The following is a 17,675-nucleotide window of genomic DNA, read 5'->3' as shown; positions in this document are numbered from 1 at the left end:
ATAAATAGTGAGGTACTGTGGGTGAAGTGGTTTACCTTATGTTATATAGTGTCAATGTGTGCTATGATGACAATGAGTGGATTTTCAGGTTTTAACAGTGAAAATAAATCAAAGAGAGTCTGGGTTTTTTTTGTTTGTTTTGTTTTTAAATAGTTTGGGCATGTTGTTGGTAAGTGGGTGTTGATGATAGGCTGGTCTACTTTAACAGTTATGTGGAGTGCAGGGCTTTAAAGTTAAATATGATGGTTATTTGTCCCACATGTAGTAATAGTAGTAATACAAGTCTATTGGCCTCGTTTAGGATAATTTGAAGTGTGTTTATATGATGATCATAAGATGGCAGTAAAGAGCTGTTGATGATGCTCAGTTAAGATCCACAGGGGACGAAAAGACACGCCTCCTGTCTACTTTCACGTCCTCAGAACAGAAATAAAGATCGCTGTAAGACCGATCTTGGCACATTCGTTTAGATTAATCTTAACAATAACAATGAGCGGTCGTGGTAAAGGAGGAAAAGGACTCGGTAAAGGAGGCGCTAAGCGTCACCGTAAAGTCCTCCGTGACAACATCCAGGGAATCACCAAACCTGCGATCCGCCGTCTGGCTCGTCGCGGTGGAGTGAAGCGTATCTCCGGTCTGATCTACGAAGAGACCCGCGGTGTGTTGAAGGTGTTCCTGGAGAACGTGATCCGTGATGCTGTGACCTACACTGAGCATGCAAAGAGGAAGACTGTGACCGCCATGGATGTGGTTTATGCTCTGAAGAGACAGGGACGTACTCTGTACGGATTTGGAGGATAAACTAACATAATTACCAACAACAAACAACGGTCCTTTTAAGGGCCACCCACATCTACATAAGAGCTTATATCCTGCAAATTAATTACATACCATAAAGATCTTAATTCAATGTCAGTTAGATAAAGAGAAACGAGCACACAGTATCGTTGAAGGACCACTAAAGTTAAAACATAAAATAACACTGTTGAATAAAAATATCTCAGTATTAAAGATACATTATCTTAAAATCATGCTAGAATTTATTTATAATATTCTAAAACCAGTTTGTTGCTGTAAGAAGTAAACTGCCCTGAATCATATTGATGGCATTCTAGTAACACAAAGCAATCAGGAATGAGTCACACAAGATATTTATAATATTAACCCCACCCCATACATTACAGAAAAATACACTTAAGAATATTGTAAAAATGACTCAAAATACATAAAACCAAACAATACAAAAAAATCACAAAATGTATTTACATTGATGCCATTTTATTTACATGTGGTTTTGTCTCACTTTCAAAGTTAAACTTAGTGATTTTTGTTTTATCACACCGAAACTTCAACACTGTAAAAGTAGGTTTACCACAAATATTTTGTGAAAAGTTATTTTGAAACGCTTTGAACATGCGCTGGAGCTTGCGCGCCATTTTGAACAAAGACAGGCTTCAGAAGGACGGAGACGCTCTATTTTACATATGTATTTATATTATAACTGTTTAGCATCAATATGATACAGGCCAATAATTTTAAAATAATTTCACTGCATGATAATTCATTAAATGGTTATTAGTGGACAAAGTTGAATGAAAATTAGAATGGAAATATAAACTAAAACACAAAATTCTGTCCAGGATTACGAAACACTGATGTTACATTAAGCAAGACATGGTTTATTACTGTTATACATGTTTGGAAAAGTTTCTGTTTTATTACATCTATACAGTTTTGTTTTTGTAAAAAAGGACACAAGCAAGGGTAGTTGAAACTCTTGTAAATGAATAAGTGATATAAACTTATTAGATGTGTGAGTAAGGCTCAGTTTAAACTGCAGATAAAAAAAAAAAGCTCAGGATTAGCTCAGCAGCAAAACCTCAACCTCCGCCCCCATCTCTGAGCCAGCCAATCACAGACAGACACAAGCACAGCATAATTTGCATAGAGTTTGTATAAAAGCAGTAGATGTGAAGAGGAAGTTCCACATTTGTCAGTTGGGAACAACCGAGGAACAACCATGCCTGAACCCGCCAAGTCAGCGCCCAAAAAGGGCTCCAAGAAAGCAGTGAGTAAGACCGCTGCCGGTAAGGGAGGAAAGAAGAGGAGAAAGACCAGGAAGGAGAGTTACGCCATCTACGTGTACAAGGTGCTGAAACAGGTCCATCCCGACACCGGTATCTCTTCCAAGGCCATGAGCATCATGAACTCCTTTGTTAACGACATCTTTGAACGCATCGGAGGTGAAGCTTCTCGTCTGGCTCACTACAACAAACGCTCCACCATCACCTCCAGGGAGATCCAGACTGCTGTGCGTCTGCTGCTGCCTGGAGAGCTGGCCAAGCACGCTGTGTCTGAGGGCACCAAGGCTGTGACCAAGTACACCAGCTCCAAGTAAACCTGGAAAATCTTTAAACAACACAACGGCTCTTTTAAGAGCCACCCACTACTACTACAGAGCATTAATGTCCAAACTACAATTCATATTGATAAATGTCTGCATAATTGCTTTACTTTGACAATATGTTCCTGAAGCAGTATCAACAGTACTTGGACTGCAAACCAAAGACAAATTATTTGCTAAGTGATTAGGAAACTATTAAATTTGTTAATCATGCAACATAGATTATTGGTTTTATCTTTATATGTGAATTTTATACTGTTATTTGGCATTATAATATTTCATTCATAAGATTTCCTGTATGATTTAGTATTGTAAATTTTTCAGAAGTCTAAACAGAGTAGGAAGCAATATGATATTTAGGAAATTGGAAGTGGGATTATAGAAGTGTTTTTCGTTTTCCAGCAAACGCATTATTATTGTAAGTATACATCGATTTCAGTAGTTTACTTTCTTGGCCCTGCTCGAAACAAGATTTTTTTTTTTTTTAATTGATGTACCTTTTATTAGTTACACATATAAACATGTTTATTGAAATATCTATTTACGCTTGCATATATCCATGCCATTTTGTTTGCTTGTTAGTTACTATAAATGTGTACATTTCCCTGTTGTGGGATGAATACAAGAATATTTTTTATATTAAATAACACTTTAATTGGAAAAATGTATTAAGGTTTCCGGTCATCAGAAATTTTGCTAAGTAATATGACCAGTTGCACTTCTAAGGTTAACATTACTACTTAATTTTCAACTAAATCGAACTTTACTGTTTAGTCTTACTGTATTTATGATTAAACACCTTTGACATAATATGTTTTCCAAATGTACCAAGTTGTAGCTTTGACACAAACAGCCCAGACTGTAGCTAAACCCCGGCCAGATATTGATGAAGCGTACTGATGTTTCATGAAGCATTTAATAATGGTCAGCCTTTGACCTTCTTTAAACACAATTCCTTTTGCATCCTCAGAAACACCGTAAGAGCTAAAGGACACATGAAGAAAAATGAACAAGTGCTTATGTTCAAGTATGAAGTGTCTTGAGTCAAACAAGGCCCATTTCTCTATGTGTTCATCAAAAAGGAGAGTAGATTTTACAATTATTTAAAGCAAGGTTATTTTATTTTAAACTCAACCGTTATGTCTGATTAGAAAATGCATCTAAATTGTGAAGTTCAAAAAGTGTTTAATATGTATGTTTACTGAAATAAAATGCTAGTTATACGTCTTGTATTTGTAGATGTTACAGAAAAACACAATGATTATCAATTGTGACCATACATTTGTAGGTGTCATAAATTAATTAATTTTGTTGTTGATATTTTATATTTATAGATCTGAATATAAGTACACAAAGTTAGGATAAAGTGTCCGAGTCAAACAAGGACAATTTCATATGTTTATTATGTTTAATCTGGTTTAAATGAGTACTAAATGTTGTGTTGTTTCTCTTCTGAAGAGATCCATATATTATAAATAAAATAGATAAATACTTCAACAAATTACAGATTTTTTATATTTTTTTTAAAGCCCAGGAATCCTAATCTGGACCACCTAAACATTGTAACATCAACACAAATAAAAACTATACAATTTTAAGGGGAATAAAAGAGTCACTACTGAACCTGAGGTGGCCACACCCCCTGTGTGTGCTCCTCTGCCTCTGATTGGTGTGTTTCAGTCCTTCGCGCGTTTTTGTGCTTATAACGCAGCAGCTCGGAGACAGAAATCACAATTTCTTCCTGAAGTCTAGAAGATAAACTAATCCACAATGAGCGGCAGAGGAAAGACCGGAGGTAAGGCCAGAGCAAAGGCAAAGACCCGTTCATCCAGAGCTGGTCTTCAGTTCCCAGTGGGTCGTGTCCACAGACTGCTCCGTAAAGGCAACTATGCTCAGCGTGTCGGTGCCGGTGCTCCCGTCTATCTGGCGGCCGTGCTGGAGTATCTGACCGCTGAGATCCTGGAGCTGGCTGGAAACGCTGCCCGCGACAACAAGAAGACCCGTATCATCCCCCGTCACCTGCAACTGGCTGTCCGCAACGACGAAGAGCTCAACAAACTGCTGGGTGGAGTGACCATCGCTCAGGGTGGTGTGCTGCCTAACATCCAGGCTGTGCTGCTGCCCAAGAAGACTGAGAAAGCTGCCAAGGCCAAGTAAAGATCCATCATTTAATAAAACAACACAACGGCTCTTTTAAGAGCCACCCATATACTCTGAAAGAGCACATCGTTCACACTGCCACTTGTAAAGTACAATAAGTTTTAATCTTGTGCAATTAATAACTCTTTTATATTTATTTAACTGACTAAATAACAAAAACGAAGTTCAATCACCTGGATAAAGGTTTACTTTAAGTAATGAAATATTTGTTCATTATTCCTGCTTAGTTACAGACACAGGGCTCCAATAAAATGCTCAATACTGAATCATCTACAACCAATGAGCTGATGAATTGCTGCAGCGCTGTAAAAAATAAACTCTTTCTCTAAGCATTTTTGTTGTCTATAAACTTTATCTGAAGAAACATACTAGATAATCTAATATAATATATTAAAATATACCATGTGGTGATGTTTGTATGATTCGTACATTTAAATATCACAGTATTTTAGAGAATTATCATCTTGTGTAAGACAGCCTCATATTAAAAAACTTTATATTGTTAAATAGCATTACATTAGATAGTTCAGATCCTCAGACAGGTCATTCCAACACTTTTTGTGCTTGCTTTCTTGGGCAGAGCAGTTTGCCCCAAAACATCTACAAATCTAGTAAACAAAGTACTTTGAAGGTTAAACCTGGGGCTGGTATATTTTTTCGCTAGTCAGTTTACCACTAATAAAGTTTAAGAACTAACTAGAACTAGAAGTTTTTATTAAACCAGTTTTCTTCAAAACAGAAAAGTATTAATTTGTTATCCGTTTTATTTGTATATTTAAGAATAAAATGCGCACAATGGGTCTCATAAAACAACCCAGAAATTATTATATCTAAATATATGACGGGAAATGTTTAGGGAAATGCCTTAAATCGTAGTTAAATCTTTGCTTTGTTTGGTTTCCCGCTCATTCAGAGATAAACAATGAAAAGACTTCTGTCCAATCAGTTGCGCACACTATGGACCAATCAGCAGCCGTAACGTCACAGCCACGCGCCGCTTCCCCTGGCTCTCCCAGAGTTTAAAAGCAGCTTCGGCTTCCATGTAACCTATTCATTTCTGTCTCTGAGTAGAAACACTGAACAATGGCTAGAACCAAGCAGACCGCCCGTAAGTCCACCGGAGGTAAAGCTCCCAGGAAGCAGCTCGCCACCAAGGCTGCCCGCAAAAGCGCCCCGGCCACCGGCGGAGTGAAGAAACCTCACCGCTACAGGCCCGGTACCGTGGCTCTGAGAGAGATCCGTCGCTACCAGAAGTCCACCGAGCTGCTGATCCGCAAGCTGCCTTTCCAGCGCCTCGTCCGAGAGATCGCTCAGGACTTCAAGACCGACCTGCGCTTCCAGAGCTCCGCCGTCATGGCTCTGCAGGAGGCCAGCGAGGCTTACCTGGTGGGTCTGTTCGAGGACACCAACCTGTGCGCCATCCACGCTAAGAGAGTCACCATTATGCCCAAAGACATCCAGCTGGCCCGCCGCATCCGTGGCGAGAGAGCTTAAACATCTAACAACAATACACAACAACAACAACGGCTCTTTTAAGAGCCACACACATCAAACCAAAGAGCTGATTCCTAATCTGTGGTTCAATATGACCGAGTTTACAAATAAAATAAAAAAGTAGTGAAATCCAACATCGGTGCCACCATAAAGAGAAGTTCAGTAACTGAATTTTAATTGACATCACACGAATTAATATCTGTAAAACTGCATTGGGAATTATTTGCAGGTTTGGGAAGTCTTATTGTATTTGTGTAAAAATACAAATCCTGTTAAAATTAGTACTTACCTCTTTGCACTAGATCATTACATATTAGTTTGTTTCCACTAATTAGTGGTGGAGAGAAAAAAAAAAGATTTAATTTTAAAATACTAAGTTTATAAAGACCATATGATTCCTTCTAATTTAGATATTTTAAGTATACTATACAATATTGATGGTGCTGAGGTGATACTCAAAAGTTAAATATCAGCATCTTACTTTGATTAATGAAAATCAAAGCCATAAACAATAATCGAAAATCAGTTTGTAATAGAATCGTGAGCGTGAAACCAAAGAGCAGTTTTCATCTTGGAATTTAAATATGATCTGAAAGTAGTCATCACTACTTTGTAATTAATAAGGTGCTGTCAGCAAGAATGTAGATGGTTGAGCACATTTTGAGATTTACATCCCACATTCACACAATTATGATTATATTATTGACTGTAGTTGATTCTTAAATTTCCAAAAATGTATTCTTCCAAATTCCAAATTGTACTACCCAGATGATACGTACTAATATTAATTTCACTACAATATTGATGGTGCTGTGGTATTACTCAAAATAGAAGTCTAATAAATTAGCAGCTTACTGTTGTCAAATGGAAGATCAATAATAAAAATGGAATCCATATATTGGTTGATCCACCAACTTTAAACTAAAGAGCAGCTTTATCCTGTATTAGCATGATCTCTTAAAACGTTTAAATTGGTATATTAAAACAAATAAACATGTCTTTGTAAGTATATTTTGTTTAATATCAAAATATATTGTATTAATAATAGTAAAAAAAAAGACCACATGTAAGACTAATTGTGTATAGATCCATCCTTTTTTTCCACCATAATATGAGATACATACAATATTACCCCGTTCACCTAATTCATGGAATTAACACATTGAGCCTACTTTTAATGTGTCCCATTGGATGTATGCACAATGACTATTTTATGTTCAATTACAACAGCATATATCGGCTTTTCAATACAGCAGTAAGTTTATTACAGTACATGAGTGGCAGGAATAAGCTGGTAACTAAGATCTGTTAAGATCCACAGAGGATGAAAAGACCCGCCCCCTGTCTACTATCACGTCCTCAGTTCAGAGCTAAGTCCCTTTGCTAATATAGCTGAGTCACATTCGTCTAGAATCATCTCTACAGCAACAATGAGCGGTCGTGGTAAAGGAGGAAAAGGACTCGGTAAAGGAGGCGCTAAGCGTCACCGTAAAGTCCTCCGTGACAACATCCAGGGAATCACCAAACCTGCGATCCGCCGTCTGGCTCGTCGCGGTGGAGTGAAGCGTATCTCCGGCCTGATCTACGAGGAGACCCGCGGTGTGTTGAAGGTGTTCCTGGAGAACGTGATCCGTGATGCTGTGACCTACACTGAGCATGCAAAGAGGAAGACTGTGACCGCCATGGATGTGGTTTATGCTCTGAAAAGACAGGGACGTACTCTGTACGGATTTGGAGGATAAACTAACATTATTACCAACAACAAACAACGGTCCTTTTAAGGACCACCCACATCTACATAAGAGCAAAAATCTTAAATATGGATTTATAGCCATGTTTCAAAGAAATTAAATGTCTTAATATATTGATGAAACTGAATAAATATGTACACACAAAGTCATTAATAAACCATTATTACCAACAATAAATGACGATCTTTATAATGGCCACCTAAAAGCGTTAATCTTAAACATAAATAACACAACCCATAAATTCTGGTTACATTTAAATGCATCTAACGGTGAAAAAGTCGATACAAAGAGTAAACATCTCATGCTTGAGAAAATCTACATTAGCTACTTTATCTCAAAATCCTAAATGATTTTAATAGTTACTAATGTCAATTTTATGTATTTAAAAAGCCATTATAGTGAATGAACATCGATGGTATTCCAATTACACATGGTTTTGTCTCACTTATATAGTTTTATTTATATTTTTTTGTTGATTATATTTAAGTATCAACACTTTAAAGAGCAGATCTATCACAAATATCCTGTGAAAAGTGATTCAGAAAGACTGAAATTAGGATCACATGTTTAGTTCCTCGTTTTATTCCTGTTTCTCTTTTTTTCTTGTGATTCTTTGTTCTTGCTTTGAGCACGCGCTAGTCTGCGCGCCATTTTGAACAAATACAGGCTTCAGCTGAAGGAAGGAGAAACACACACACACACACACATATATATATATATATATACACACATATATATACACACACACACACACACATATATATATATATATTAGGTGTTTACCTTCAATATGATACAGGCCAACGATTTGTAAGGAATTTTACTGCATGGTAATTCATTAAATGGGAGGTTAAACATGTTTAAAAAAGTTTTTATTTTATTACATTCATGCAGTTTTGTTTTTGTTTAAAATAATGCAAGCAGACTTTCACAAATAATGAAAAAGAAGAAAAGCATAAAATTATGAAGAGAATAAAATACTGTAAATTTATAATAAAAAAAAAAGGAAAAAAAAAAAAGGGGTCAGTGAGGGTTGATTCAGTAACAGTCACACCCCCATTTCTGAGCCAGCCAATCACAGACAGACACCAGCCCAACATAATCTGCATAGACTTTGTATAAAGGCAGTAGATGTGAAGGGGTAGTGTTACATTCGTCAGTTGGGAACAACCGAGGAACAACCATGCCTGAACCCGCCAAGTCAGCGCCCAAGAAGGGTTCCAAGAAAGCAGTGAGTAAGACCGCTGCCGGTAAGGGAGGAAAGAAGAGGAGAAAGACCAGGAAGGAGAGTTACGCCATCTACGTGTACAAGGTGCTGAAACAGGTCCATCCTGACACCGGCATCTCTTCTAAGGCCATGAGCATCATGAACTCCTTTGTCAACGACATCTTTGAACGCATCGGAGGTGAAGCTTCTCGTCTGGCTTACTACAACAAACGCTCCACCATCACCTCCAGGGAGATCCAGACTGCTGTGCGTCTGCTGCTGCCTGGAGAGCTGGCCAAGCACGCTGTGTCTGAGGGCACCAAGGCTGTGACCAAGTACACCAGCTCCAAGTAAACCTGGAACACCTATAAACATCAACACAACGGCTCTTTTAAGAGCCACCCACGACTACTACAGAGCATTACTGTCTGATCTATTGTGTCAAATTCAATAAAATAGGCCTGCAATAGTCCGATGATATTGATTAATCACCAAATAAGTAATTGTAATGATAATAATGCTTGACCCAAAAAGTGACTGGAAAACCACTTGTCAAGTTTCTTGTGTATTCATATCTGGATGTACTCCAAAAATTATAACATCAAGGAAAAGTTGATATTCCATTCTAAAAATTAAACTATGACAGCTTCATGGCCCACAAATTCAATGATTTCAAGTATTTGTTTATTTTTACTTAGCTTGGGGTTCCAGCTCATAAAGCCCATGAAAAACAGAAATTTAAAAAATTGAGAATGCAGTGAAAAACATCATTTACTTAATTTTTGCAGAAAAAAAAGGACTGGACTGTTTTTCTTTTTTCTTTTTTTTTTTTTTATCACAAGACCATAAAAACTAGAGCAAATATGATGAACACACTTAGACTGGGTTGGAAATGTATTAAGGCATGTAAAATGATTTAAAAACATATCTTTCATACTGCACATACACGCGTACTTACTCACACACACATCCCTGAGAGTCTTTATTGTTAAAAATGTAAAAGTTAAATAGTTAAATAGTATATAGCAGCCAGAGTGTATGAATAAAACAGCAGTTAGTGACCTTGTAAATAATAATTTTAAATGCTGAGACTAGACGTAATATAAACACTGAAACTAAAAACTAAGTCCTAAAATTAGATTACGGTGCAGTGTGTACATTTTTAGATCAACTGTTCAGCATTCTAAGGCATAAAAAAGGTGAAACATTTTCAAAGTCCAAAAAATGGAGGTAAGGCATATATATATATATATATATATATATATATATATATATATATATAAAGAGCTAAAAACTAGAGCAAATGTGATGAACAGACTTAAACTGTTGTGAAAAAAAGGTTTTTTTGTTTTGTTTTTTTTTTAAGCCTATCACATGACCCCAATGTGTTTAAATGAGCTATTACTTTGATCAGGACAATGAATTGCTTTTTCAGAAATCTTCTTAGCTGGGAACATGACATTGTAAATAAAGAAAATGATTTTATTAGAAACAATGCATGTCATTAATAGTTATTTTTTCCTAAGCATGTATGCTGTTTCTTAAAATAAAGTCTAATGTCATGCTGTATGAAATAATACAAGAAACCTTGTCTGATGACTTGCATCAAAAGAATTGCATACAAATGTAAAATAGCAATAGATTAAATAGCAGTGTAAAAAAGTGATTACTCAAGACTCAACTAATTTAATGCAAGTATCCCCTTTTTGGTCAGAATATAATGAAAAAAACAACTATATAGCATAATGATAAAATGAATGAATGTTAACACACATTTTAAAGAATCCAATTTTGTAAATAAGTGATTATTTCCATCATAATTTTTATGATTAGAATTTTTAACGAGAAATAAACATCAAGTACCGCCTGTAGTGCCACCGCTTACCCCCATTTGAGAAACACTGGTCTAACCTATTGAGTTAATCAGCCTGAGGTTATGATCAGCTGAAATACAAAATGTATTTATATGAACTATCATGGATTAAAAAAAAGATCCAACTGGGAACATTGATATAATTATTTTTGCTCCAGTCTGTGAAAGGAAAGACAAAATTATGGACAATGAAGTTTTTTTTTTTTTGTTTGATTTGTGACTGTTTTTAATCAAACAATAGCACACCAGCGTTTGTTGTGACTCACTGTCTGATTTCTAACATTAAGAGTAAATAAAGAAAAATAAAATGCAATAATATAAAATATTATTAAAAAAAAAGTTTTAAATATACACACATTTGTATACAGTCGTCATTGTAAATAATCAACATTTGACTGCACTGCATGAGAAGCATTCTTCTATCTTCTTCATCTGAAATGTGGCAAAATAATCATATCCACATCCGTAGTTGTCAATAAAAACTAAATCCCACTTTTTGTTTGCCAGTGTGGCTGAGAATGTGCTAAACACCCAATTATTGAAAACAAAAACAGTTTCATCTTTAAGGTTTTTTAATCTAATTTTTACAGGAAAGAAGAAGTGACAGATTTCAGTTAGTTTTCAATTTGATGAAATCCTTCTTCTTAACTTTATACACATTGGATGTGACAAAGTGTCCACAAATGTAGATATGGAATGAATAAACAGATGAACCTTGTGTAAGAATAGGTAACCATGAGCGTCAAATGGACATCTGGGCTATAAAACATTTTATTGCAATTAATACAATTATGAATCAACTCAATTATTACATAATAGAATATATAAAACACATATATACAAATACAAGTATAAATCTAATCTTCTTCCAGCAGCTCATGTTTGACCAGGAACTCTTTCATAGTTGGATTATTGTCTGGCTCCACCTCCAAATGATGAAGAAGCTCCTCCCACTGCCGTTTGTCCATTCCTGTTTGCCACGCCAGCCGTACACCGGCCTGCAGCAGCGGCAGCAGCAGGGGGTGTGGCCTGACTTCCTCGGGGAGGGGCTTGTCCTCGTGGGATACGGTCCTGAGCTGGACTTCCCTTTGGTTGGCCACCAGGCCCTGAAGGGCGTGGTCACAGTGAGACCAAGCCTCCTCTGGTAACTCCGCCTCCTGGAAGCAGCAGGTCAGCCCAATCAGAGTGAATAGCCAATGGGAGGATGGCCAGGTCTGGTTGTCACAGCAACACGCCCATCCCAGCTTCAGCTGCAGACTCTTAGCATTTAAAAGGAACGGCAACGCATCTGAGAATTGACCAATCCTGACCACACACACACACACACACACTTATTGTTATTGAGGAAATAAAAAGCTTGTTGGGCTGATTTTCTGAGGTCATTTTCTACCTGATGAGCACCTGGGCGCTCTGCAGGTCGCTCAGGTAGAAGAAGTGTCTGACACACAACGCCTCCTTCAGGCTGGGCAGAGAACACACGTGGCAGAGGTATTGCTCAAAGGCACGACTGCGCTTGGCGATGGTTTCAGCTGTGTAATTTCTGTGAAGCCTCTTCCCTGCGGAGACATCATCAAAACGATTTCCATTACTATCATAATAATGAAAATTGGGGGGGAAAAAAAAAAAAAAAAAAAAAATTTGCTTTGAGTCCAAAAAAAGTGCTATATAAAATTTAAGTATGATTACTATTATCATTGCGGTCGTCATAGTAACTCACTTGGGAAGCAGACTCCCTCCATCTGGTTTCCATGGAGACGCCTCAGTGTGCGATGGAGATGCCGGAAGTCGGAGTATCTCCGTGTGATGACGGCTGGTGATCTGTCGGTGGCGGACTGCAGCACGTTGATGGTGTACAGCTGTGACCATTAGAGCAGGAGCTTACAGCGGCCTGTGTGTGTGTGTGTGTGTGTGTGTGTGCATATGAGAGAGAGAAGAATTCGAGCCCTCACCACAAACTTAGAGGAGCCGTCGTGGACAATGCTGGCGTCTGTGACCTCAAATGTCTGGTTGGCTGAGGAAGGGGCGGGGCTTCTCCAGCTGTCATTCAACAGCGAGGAGGCGGAGCCAGATGGAGACGTGCCCACTGGACTGAGGTCTGCACAGGAAGGAGAGGTTTGTCTATATACAGTATGTGTATCAGAGCTGGGGAAATAGAATGAGAATGAGATTCTCCTCAAACACAATGCATCAGTGTCAAAGGTATTGAGTGATTTATAATTATTAATACAAGACCAGTGACGTGCCGTGACCACTAGGGTTGGGTAGGCACGTTGCAAATCGAGACCACCAATGACAATTTCTGTTTCTGCTGGCAAGTGTTAATTCAATTCAAATGAACTTTATTTGTATAAAGCAATTTACAACAAAGTCATCTCAGTGTGCTTATCAAAATATAAAATTCATAATAAGAAAAAAAAACCCCAACAAGATCCACATGAACAAGCATTTAGCCATCTAACAAAATCAAAGTCGTAAACACCATTAAAGAAACATGAACAATTATTTAATATAACCTCCATACTCTCCCAACAAGATATATCTCATGACACGACAGCACATCTGTTGTTTGTGTTGGAAACACGGAGAAAATGAAAACAACAACTCAGAACAGCCTCAGTGAGGAGCATCCACAAAGTCAATCCTTCCTTTTGTACCATTCACTGTGAAAAGTATGAAACGATTTTCTGACCTTTCCTTTGCTGAACGTCTGGTAACTCAGGTGTTTGTCTCCCATCTTTTAAAAGCTGTTGTTTTTCCTCAAAAAAAAAAGTTTCTTTATCGTCTCTAGCGCTGTCATCCTGCCTGTAGTGTTATCCCGCCCACTCGCTAGAGTGAGAAAGAACGTAGCAGCAGCAGTCACGTGGGATCAATTCACTAATGCACTGTGAACGTACGTATAGCATTTAGCATAGCGCCATTATGGTTGTCATCTTGGGGAACTGACTGCACATGCACAAACACGTAAAAACACGTTATGGGAACAGAGGCAGAGGAGCCGTGTGCTTTTGGGAGGGGGCGTGGCCTCCTCCTGCCTTACAACGCAGTGAGATGGCAGTCGTTCCAGGAAATAGCGCTGTTAAGTAATTTGGGCTATGAAACGCACAAAATGTGGACACTTTCAAACTTATAGGTACTGTAGGCTATTGGAAATGGAAAAATAAATAATTTATAATTATATTACAATTAAAACAAATAATCAAAATATCAATTCACCCTTGGGTAGGCACTGCCTACCCCCTTACGGCACGTCACTGTACAGGACTAAAGCACTGTTGAAGGAAATGTGCCCTACATTTTAACAGGAATTGTGTGTGTGTGTGTGTGTGTGTGTGTGTGTGTGTGTGTGTGTGTGTGTGTGTGTGTGTGTGTGTGTGTGTGTGTGTGTGTGTGTGTGTGTGTGTTACCTGTGCTGTCCGTCCACTCTGACTCTGTATAGTCTGAATCAGGGTCTGATTCTGGGCTTTCTCCTGAGGCTCCGCCTTCTGCGTGTTGCAGGCGGAGCGTCCCACTCAGCCTCTCGCTGATTGGCTCCTCCTCCTCCTCAAGCTCTGCCTCCAGGCTGACCTCGCCCTGTGCCACCCTCTCGAGCTCTGGCATCACTTCCTTTTCTCTGAACAGTGAACGCTTCAGGCGGTCAAACATACGGGTCGTCATGGCAACGGCAAGATGGGCAAAGCTATAGACGGTAAATGGTGAAAATGTATTACTTCAACTGGTAATCTTAATAAATGGTGACTGCTGATGTTTATTTAATTAGTCACTTTATTTATTTATTTTTTTATTTAATTATGTATGTACACATGACACACTTTGCATTCATAAAATAACATGAACACAACTCGAACTGTAACACCAACTGCTCAAACTGTCAGAAATCATCTACAAGATAACACAATCACCACTGGAACCATTAACAGTCACTGTTAAATGAGCTCTGTGTGTCAAAAACTGGTCACAGGATAGCACAACCACTAGTCGAACCATAACACCGTTTCCACAACCAGGCCGTGTGCGTGTTTAAGAACTGAAACTAGCACTAGGGATAAACTAGTAAACAGCTATAAATAGTGACCGTGATTTACACTATGTAGTGCCAGTTTAGTCAAACAAGTTACCGCAGTCCGTGTCTGTGAGCTAAGTTACGGTACTTCGGGCTAGTTTGGTATTTGTTGTTGTTTAAACTGCTAGTAAAGTCGGACTAGCTCTTAGCATTAGCAAGCTAACAGTCAACAGTCTGTTCACCGGTCAGTGCGTGTCAGCTCTACGGGCTCTGCCTCACTTACCCCGGGCCTTAAGCCCCGCTGTCTGCTGAATGTATGTCCGCTCTGAGGTCCTCGAAGTCCGCCTGCAGCTCCGAGGACACACCTGTAACTGTTCAGAGGGGGGAAAAGAAAAAAAATGTTCAGAGGGTACAGTGAGTCCTATGACCACCAGGGTGTGCTGTTTACTATTTCTTTCCCCATTATTATCGTCATTATTATGAGGCCCCTGTGCAAAAAGAAAATGTATACAAAAAATTTGATTTAAAAAGCAAATATTAGAATTTATGAAACTTCCAAGTCATTAAAACATGAGAATACACACAAACATGCATACAAAGGCATAGCCTGCATTAAAGCTGCAGTATGTAGGTTGTTTTTGGTGTCATTTTGTCAAAAAATCCACAATAACCTTTAAGCACATTGTAATTCAAACTGTTATGAGAAAACACTGGAGGTAGAAAATAAGCTCCGAGATGGGATCAGAGATATTTTTATAAACAAAATGTTCTCCGAGCAGTTTAGTGTTTTGCTATTGGCTGCTCGACAATAGTCGATGCACGTTCACATCCTGTTGGTAGTGATGGTGCAATGGTGGACGTTTCAGCAGGAAAGTCCCCATTGTGGTGTAAGGTACAACAGCTTACATGGCAAAGCAAGCCAAAAAAGGAAGTGTTGTTTTTGGTCTGAATCATGGATTTAATTTTTTCATATTTTTAAAGAATTGTTCCTCATGATTATGCAATTTCCTCCATGTTTTCTAATGGTTAGTAAGAAATGTAATTGTTTCATTGCAATTATAAAACATGCATAGCGTTCATAAAAAAAAAATTGCATTAAATGTAGTGTTGACCTTTGATAGTATGTGCAGACAAGGTTCATTTTTATTTTTTTTATCTTATTTTAAAAAAAAAAAAAAAAAACATTAATAGATGTATTATTTTGAATAAGTTATTTGTTTGTCAGATCATAACATGACTTTTAATTGCGGGAAAACTTACCATGAAGTGTTTTTTCCCACTACCTTTGCAATGTTCATCAAGCAGTGAAATGTAAGTACACAGTGAAAATTAAAAATAACAATAATAATAATGCACTGGATTTTATCTAGCGCTTTATCATAGACACTCAAAGCACTTTACAGAATTAAGGCATTGTTCTTTCACTCCACACTTAGTGGTGGTTAGCTACTATTGTAGCCACAGCTGCCCTATACAGGTAACAATTCAATTCATTAATTACTATTATTAATGGTTTATTTAGAATGATTCTATCAAAAATGATACAGTGACTTGTAATTGAACATTTTAACCAAAATAATCATTCAAACCAGGTTGACTGTGAAATAAATACCTGAATACTGAGAGTGTAGGTGAGCTTTCCTAGATTCCTTTGTCTTGTATGGGAATTGTCTATAAATGTACTACAGACAAACAAATAAACATCATTTTTTAGCAAAAGTATTCACATTTTGTTTTTAATAAAGGCCAACCAACACTTAAGTTTAAATAGTATGTTAAGCTTTCCTGCTCTCATTTAGTTGAACTACAGATTATATTTCACAAAGTGAAAGTATAGAAATAAAGTACGGAAGAGGATTAGGGCCACTGGGGGGGGACAGCCACTGAAATACTTTTTAATTAATAAAAAAAAAACAGAGCCAGTACATACAGTAGTGAAGGAAAAAAAAAAAAAATCACAATTTTTTGCCTGTTTTTTTCCCAGACCTGTTCCAGACCACAGTGGCCCTAATCCTCTTCCATAAATACAAGACTGTGTTGTTTTAATTAAAATAATAATAATAAATTCAAAAATCTATTTATAACTGTTTTCTAAATATCAGGTGACCCCACATGGTGCCCCAAACCCAAGGTTGAAAAACGCTGATTTAGGTGCACCCAAATAGATTAATTTCTATAGTTTATCACTCCCGGTAACTTTTAATTCTCCACACACTCTCTCAAGAACCCCCTGTAGTGCAATCGCGTACTCCTAGGGGTGCACGTACCTTCATTTGAGAAACACTGATTTAGAGAATTGACAAAACATGTAAAGCATTTCTGTATACAAGTCTTGATTGCAGTGAATAGAACTTGTAATATTAGAAACTACTGCATAGTCCTTATTATGTGGAAAATACTGTTGCAAAAAATGAATAAATAAAATTCAATTATTCCACTAATTATATTTAACAATCATGAAGGAGGGATGCATTTATATTTCTTATTATAACTGATAACATAGATTACAAAGCCAGGTTGTTGCTTCTGCAATTTAAATATTTGAAAAGAAAATTGTTTGTATAGATAGTAATGCTCTGTAGTTGTTGTTGTTTAGAAGTGTTCCAGGTTCACTTGGAGCTGGTGTACTTGATGCTCTAAAACTTTAATTAAACTAAACTAAATGAAGTCATCACCTGCTGTCTATGCCTTTTTTTGGTTAATATACCTACATTATTCATAAGTCTGGTAGGATGAGATAACTCTTTAGTTCAGTGTGTGTTGTGTGTGTGTAGTTTAATCTGTAT

General features: G+C 37.5%; 4 protein-coding genes and 1 pseudogene across 4 annotated transcripts; 4 read left to right on the top strand and 1 right to left on the bottom strand.

Annotated features, from left to right (window-relative positions):
* Window positions 1-489: 489 nt before the first annotated feature.
* On the top strand, window positions 490-7,800 carry LOC114475094 (uncharacterized; annotated as a pseudogene).
* On the top strand, window positions 2,003-2,634 carry LOC114475142 (histone H2B 1/2). Its single transcript, XM_028465795.1, has one exon. It carries the CDS (start codon window positions 2,021-2,023, stop codon window positions 2,396-2,398), a length of 378 nt encoding a protein of 125 aa, XP_028321596.1. The 5' UTR covers window positions 2,003-2,020; the 3' UTR covers window positions 2,399-2,634.
* Window positions 4,146-4,609, top strand: LOC114475126 (histone H2A). The gene has a single exon (XM_028465794.1). The coding sequence runs from the start codon at window positions 4,175-4,177 to the stop codon at window positions 4,559-4,561; it is 387 nt and encodes a 128-aa protein (XP_028321595.1). The 5' UTR covers window positions 4,146-4,174; the 3' UTR covers window positions 4,562-4,609.
* Window positions 7,801-8,973: 1,173 nt separating the features above from the next.
* On the top strand, window positions 8,974-9,486 carry LOC114475158 (histone H2B 1/2-like). Its single transcript, XM_028465796.1, has one exon. It carries the CDS (start codon window positions 8,993-8,995, stop codon window positions 9,368-9,370), a length of 378 nt encoding a protein of 125 aa, XP_028321597.1. The 5' UTR covers window positions 8,974-8,992; the 3' UTR covers window positions 9,371-9,486.
* A 1,788-nt stretch (window positions 9,487-11,274) lies between these two features.
* Window positions 11,275-15,306, bottom strand: snx21 (sorting nexin family member 21). Its single transcript, XM_028465792.1, has 6 exons — window positions 15,173-15,306; window positions 14,294-14,565; window positions 12,839-12,984; window positions 12,607-12,745; window positions 12,280-12,445; window positions 11,275-12,194 (listed from the first exon to the last, which is right to left on the bottom strand). Exons 2-6 carry the CDS (start codon window positions 14,541-14,543, stop codon window positions 11,747-11,749), a joined length of 1,149 nt encoding a protein of 382 aa, XP_028321593.1. The 5' UTR covers window positions 14,544-14,565; window positions 15,173-15,306; the 3' UTR covers window positions 11,275-11,746.
* Between the last annotated feature and the right edge of the window lie 2,369 nt (window positions 15,307-17,675).

Source organism: Gouania willdenowi, chromosome 2 (assembly GCF_900634775.1).
Source record: "Gouania willdenowi chromosome 2, fGouWil2.1, whole genome shotgun sequence".
Lineage (NCBI taxonomy): Eukaryota > Metazoa > Chordata > Actinopteri > Blenniiformes > Gobiesocidae > Gouania > Gouania willdenowi.
This window is presented reverse-complemented; position numbering and strand designations above follow the sequence as displayed.

Excerpts from the sequence above, each read along its gene's own strand:
- LOC114475142 (XM_028465795.1), top strand. The coding sequence starts at position 2,021 with ATGCCTGAACCCGCCAAGTCAGCGCCCAAAAAGGGCTCCAAGAAAGCA.
- LOC114475126 (XM_028465794.1), top strand. The coding sequence starts at position 4,175 with ATGAGCGGCAGAGGAAAGACCGGAGGTAAGGCCAGAGCAAAGGCAAAG.
- LOC114475158 (XM_028465796.1), top strand. The coding sequence starts at position 8,993 with ATGCCTGAACCCGCCAAGTCAGCGCCCAAGAAGGGTTCCAAGAAAGCA.
- snx21 (XM_028465792.1), bottom strand. The coding sequence starts at position 14,543 with ATGACGACCCGTATGTTTGACCGCCTGAAGCGTTCACTGTTCAGAGAA. Across the intron at positions 12,446-12,606 it reads GGAGGGAGTCTGCTTCCCAA|GGAAGAGGCTTCACAGAAAT; the intron begins GTGAGTTACTAT and ends ATGTCTCCGCAG. Across the intron at positions 12,195-12,279 it reads AGCGCCCAGGTGCTCATCAG|GATTGGTCAATTCTCAGATG; the intron begins GTAGAAAATGAC and ends GTGTGTGGTCAG.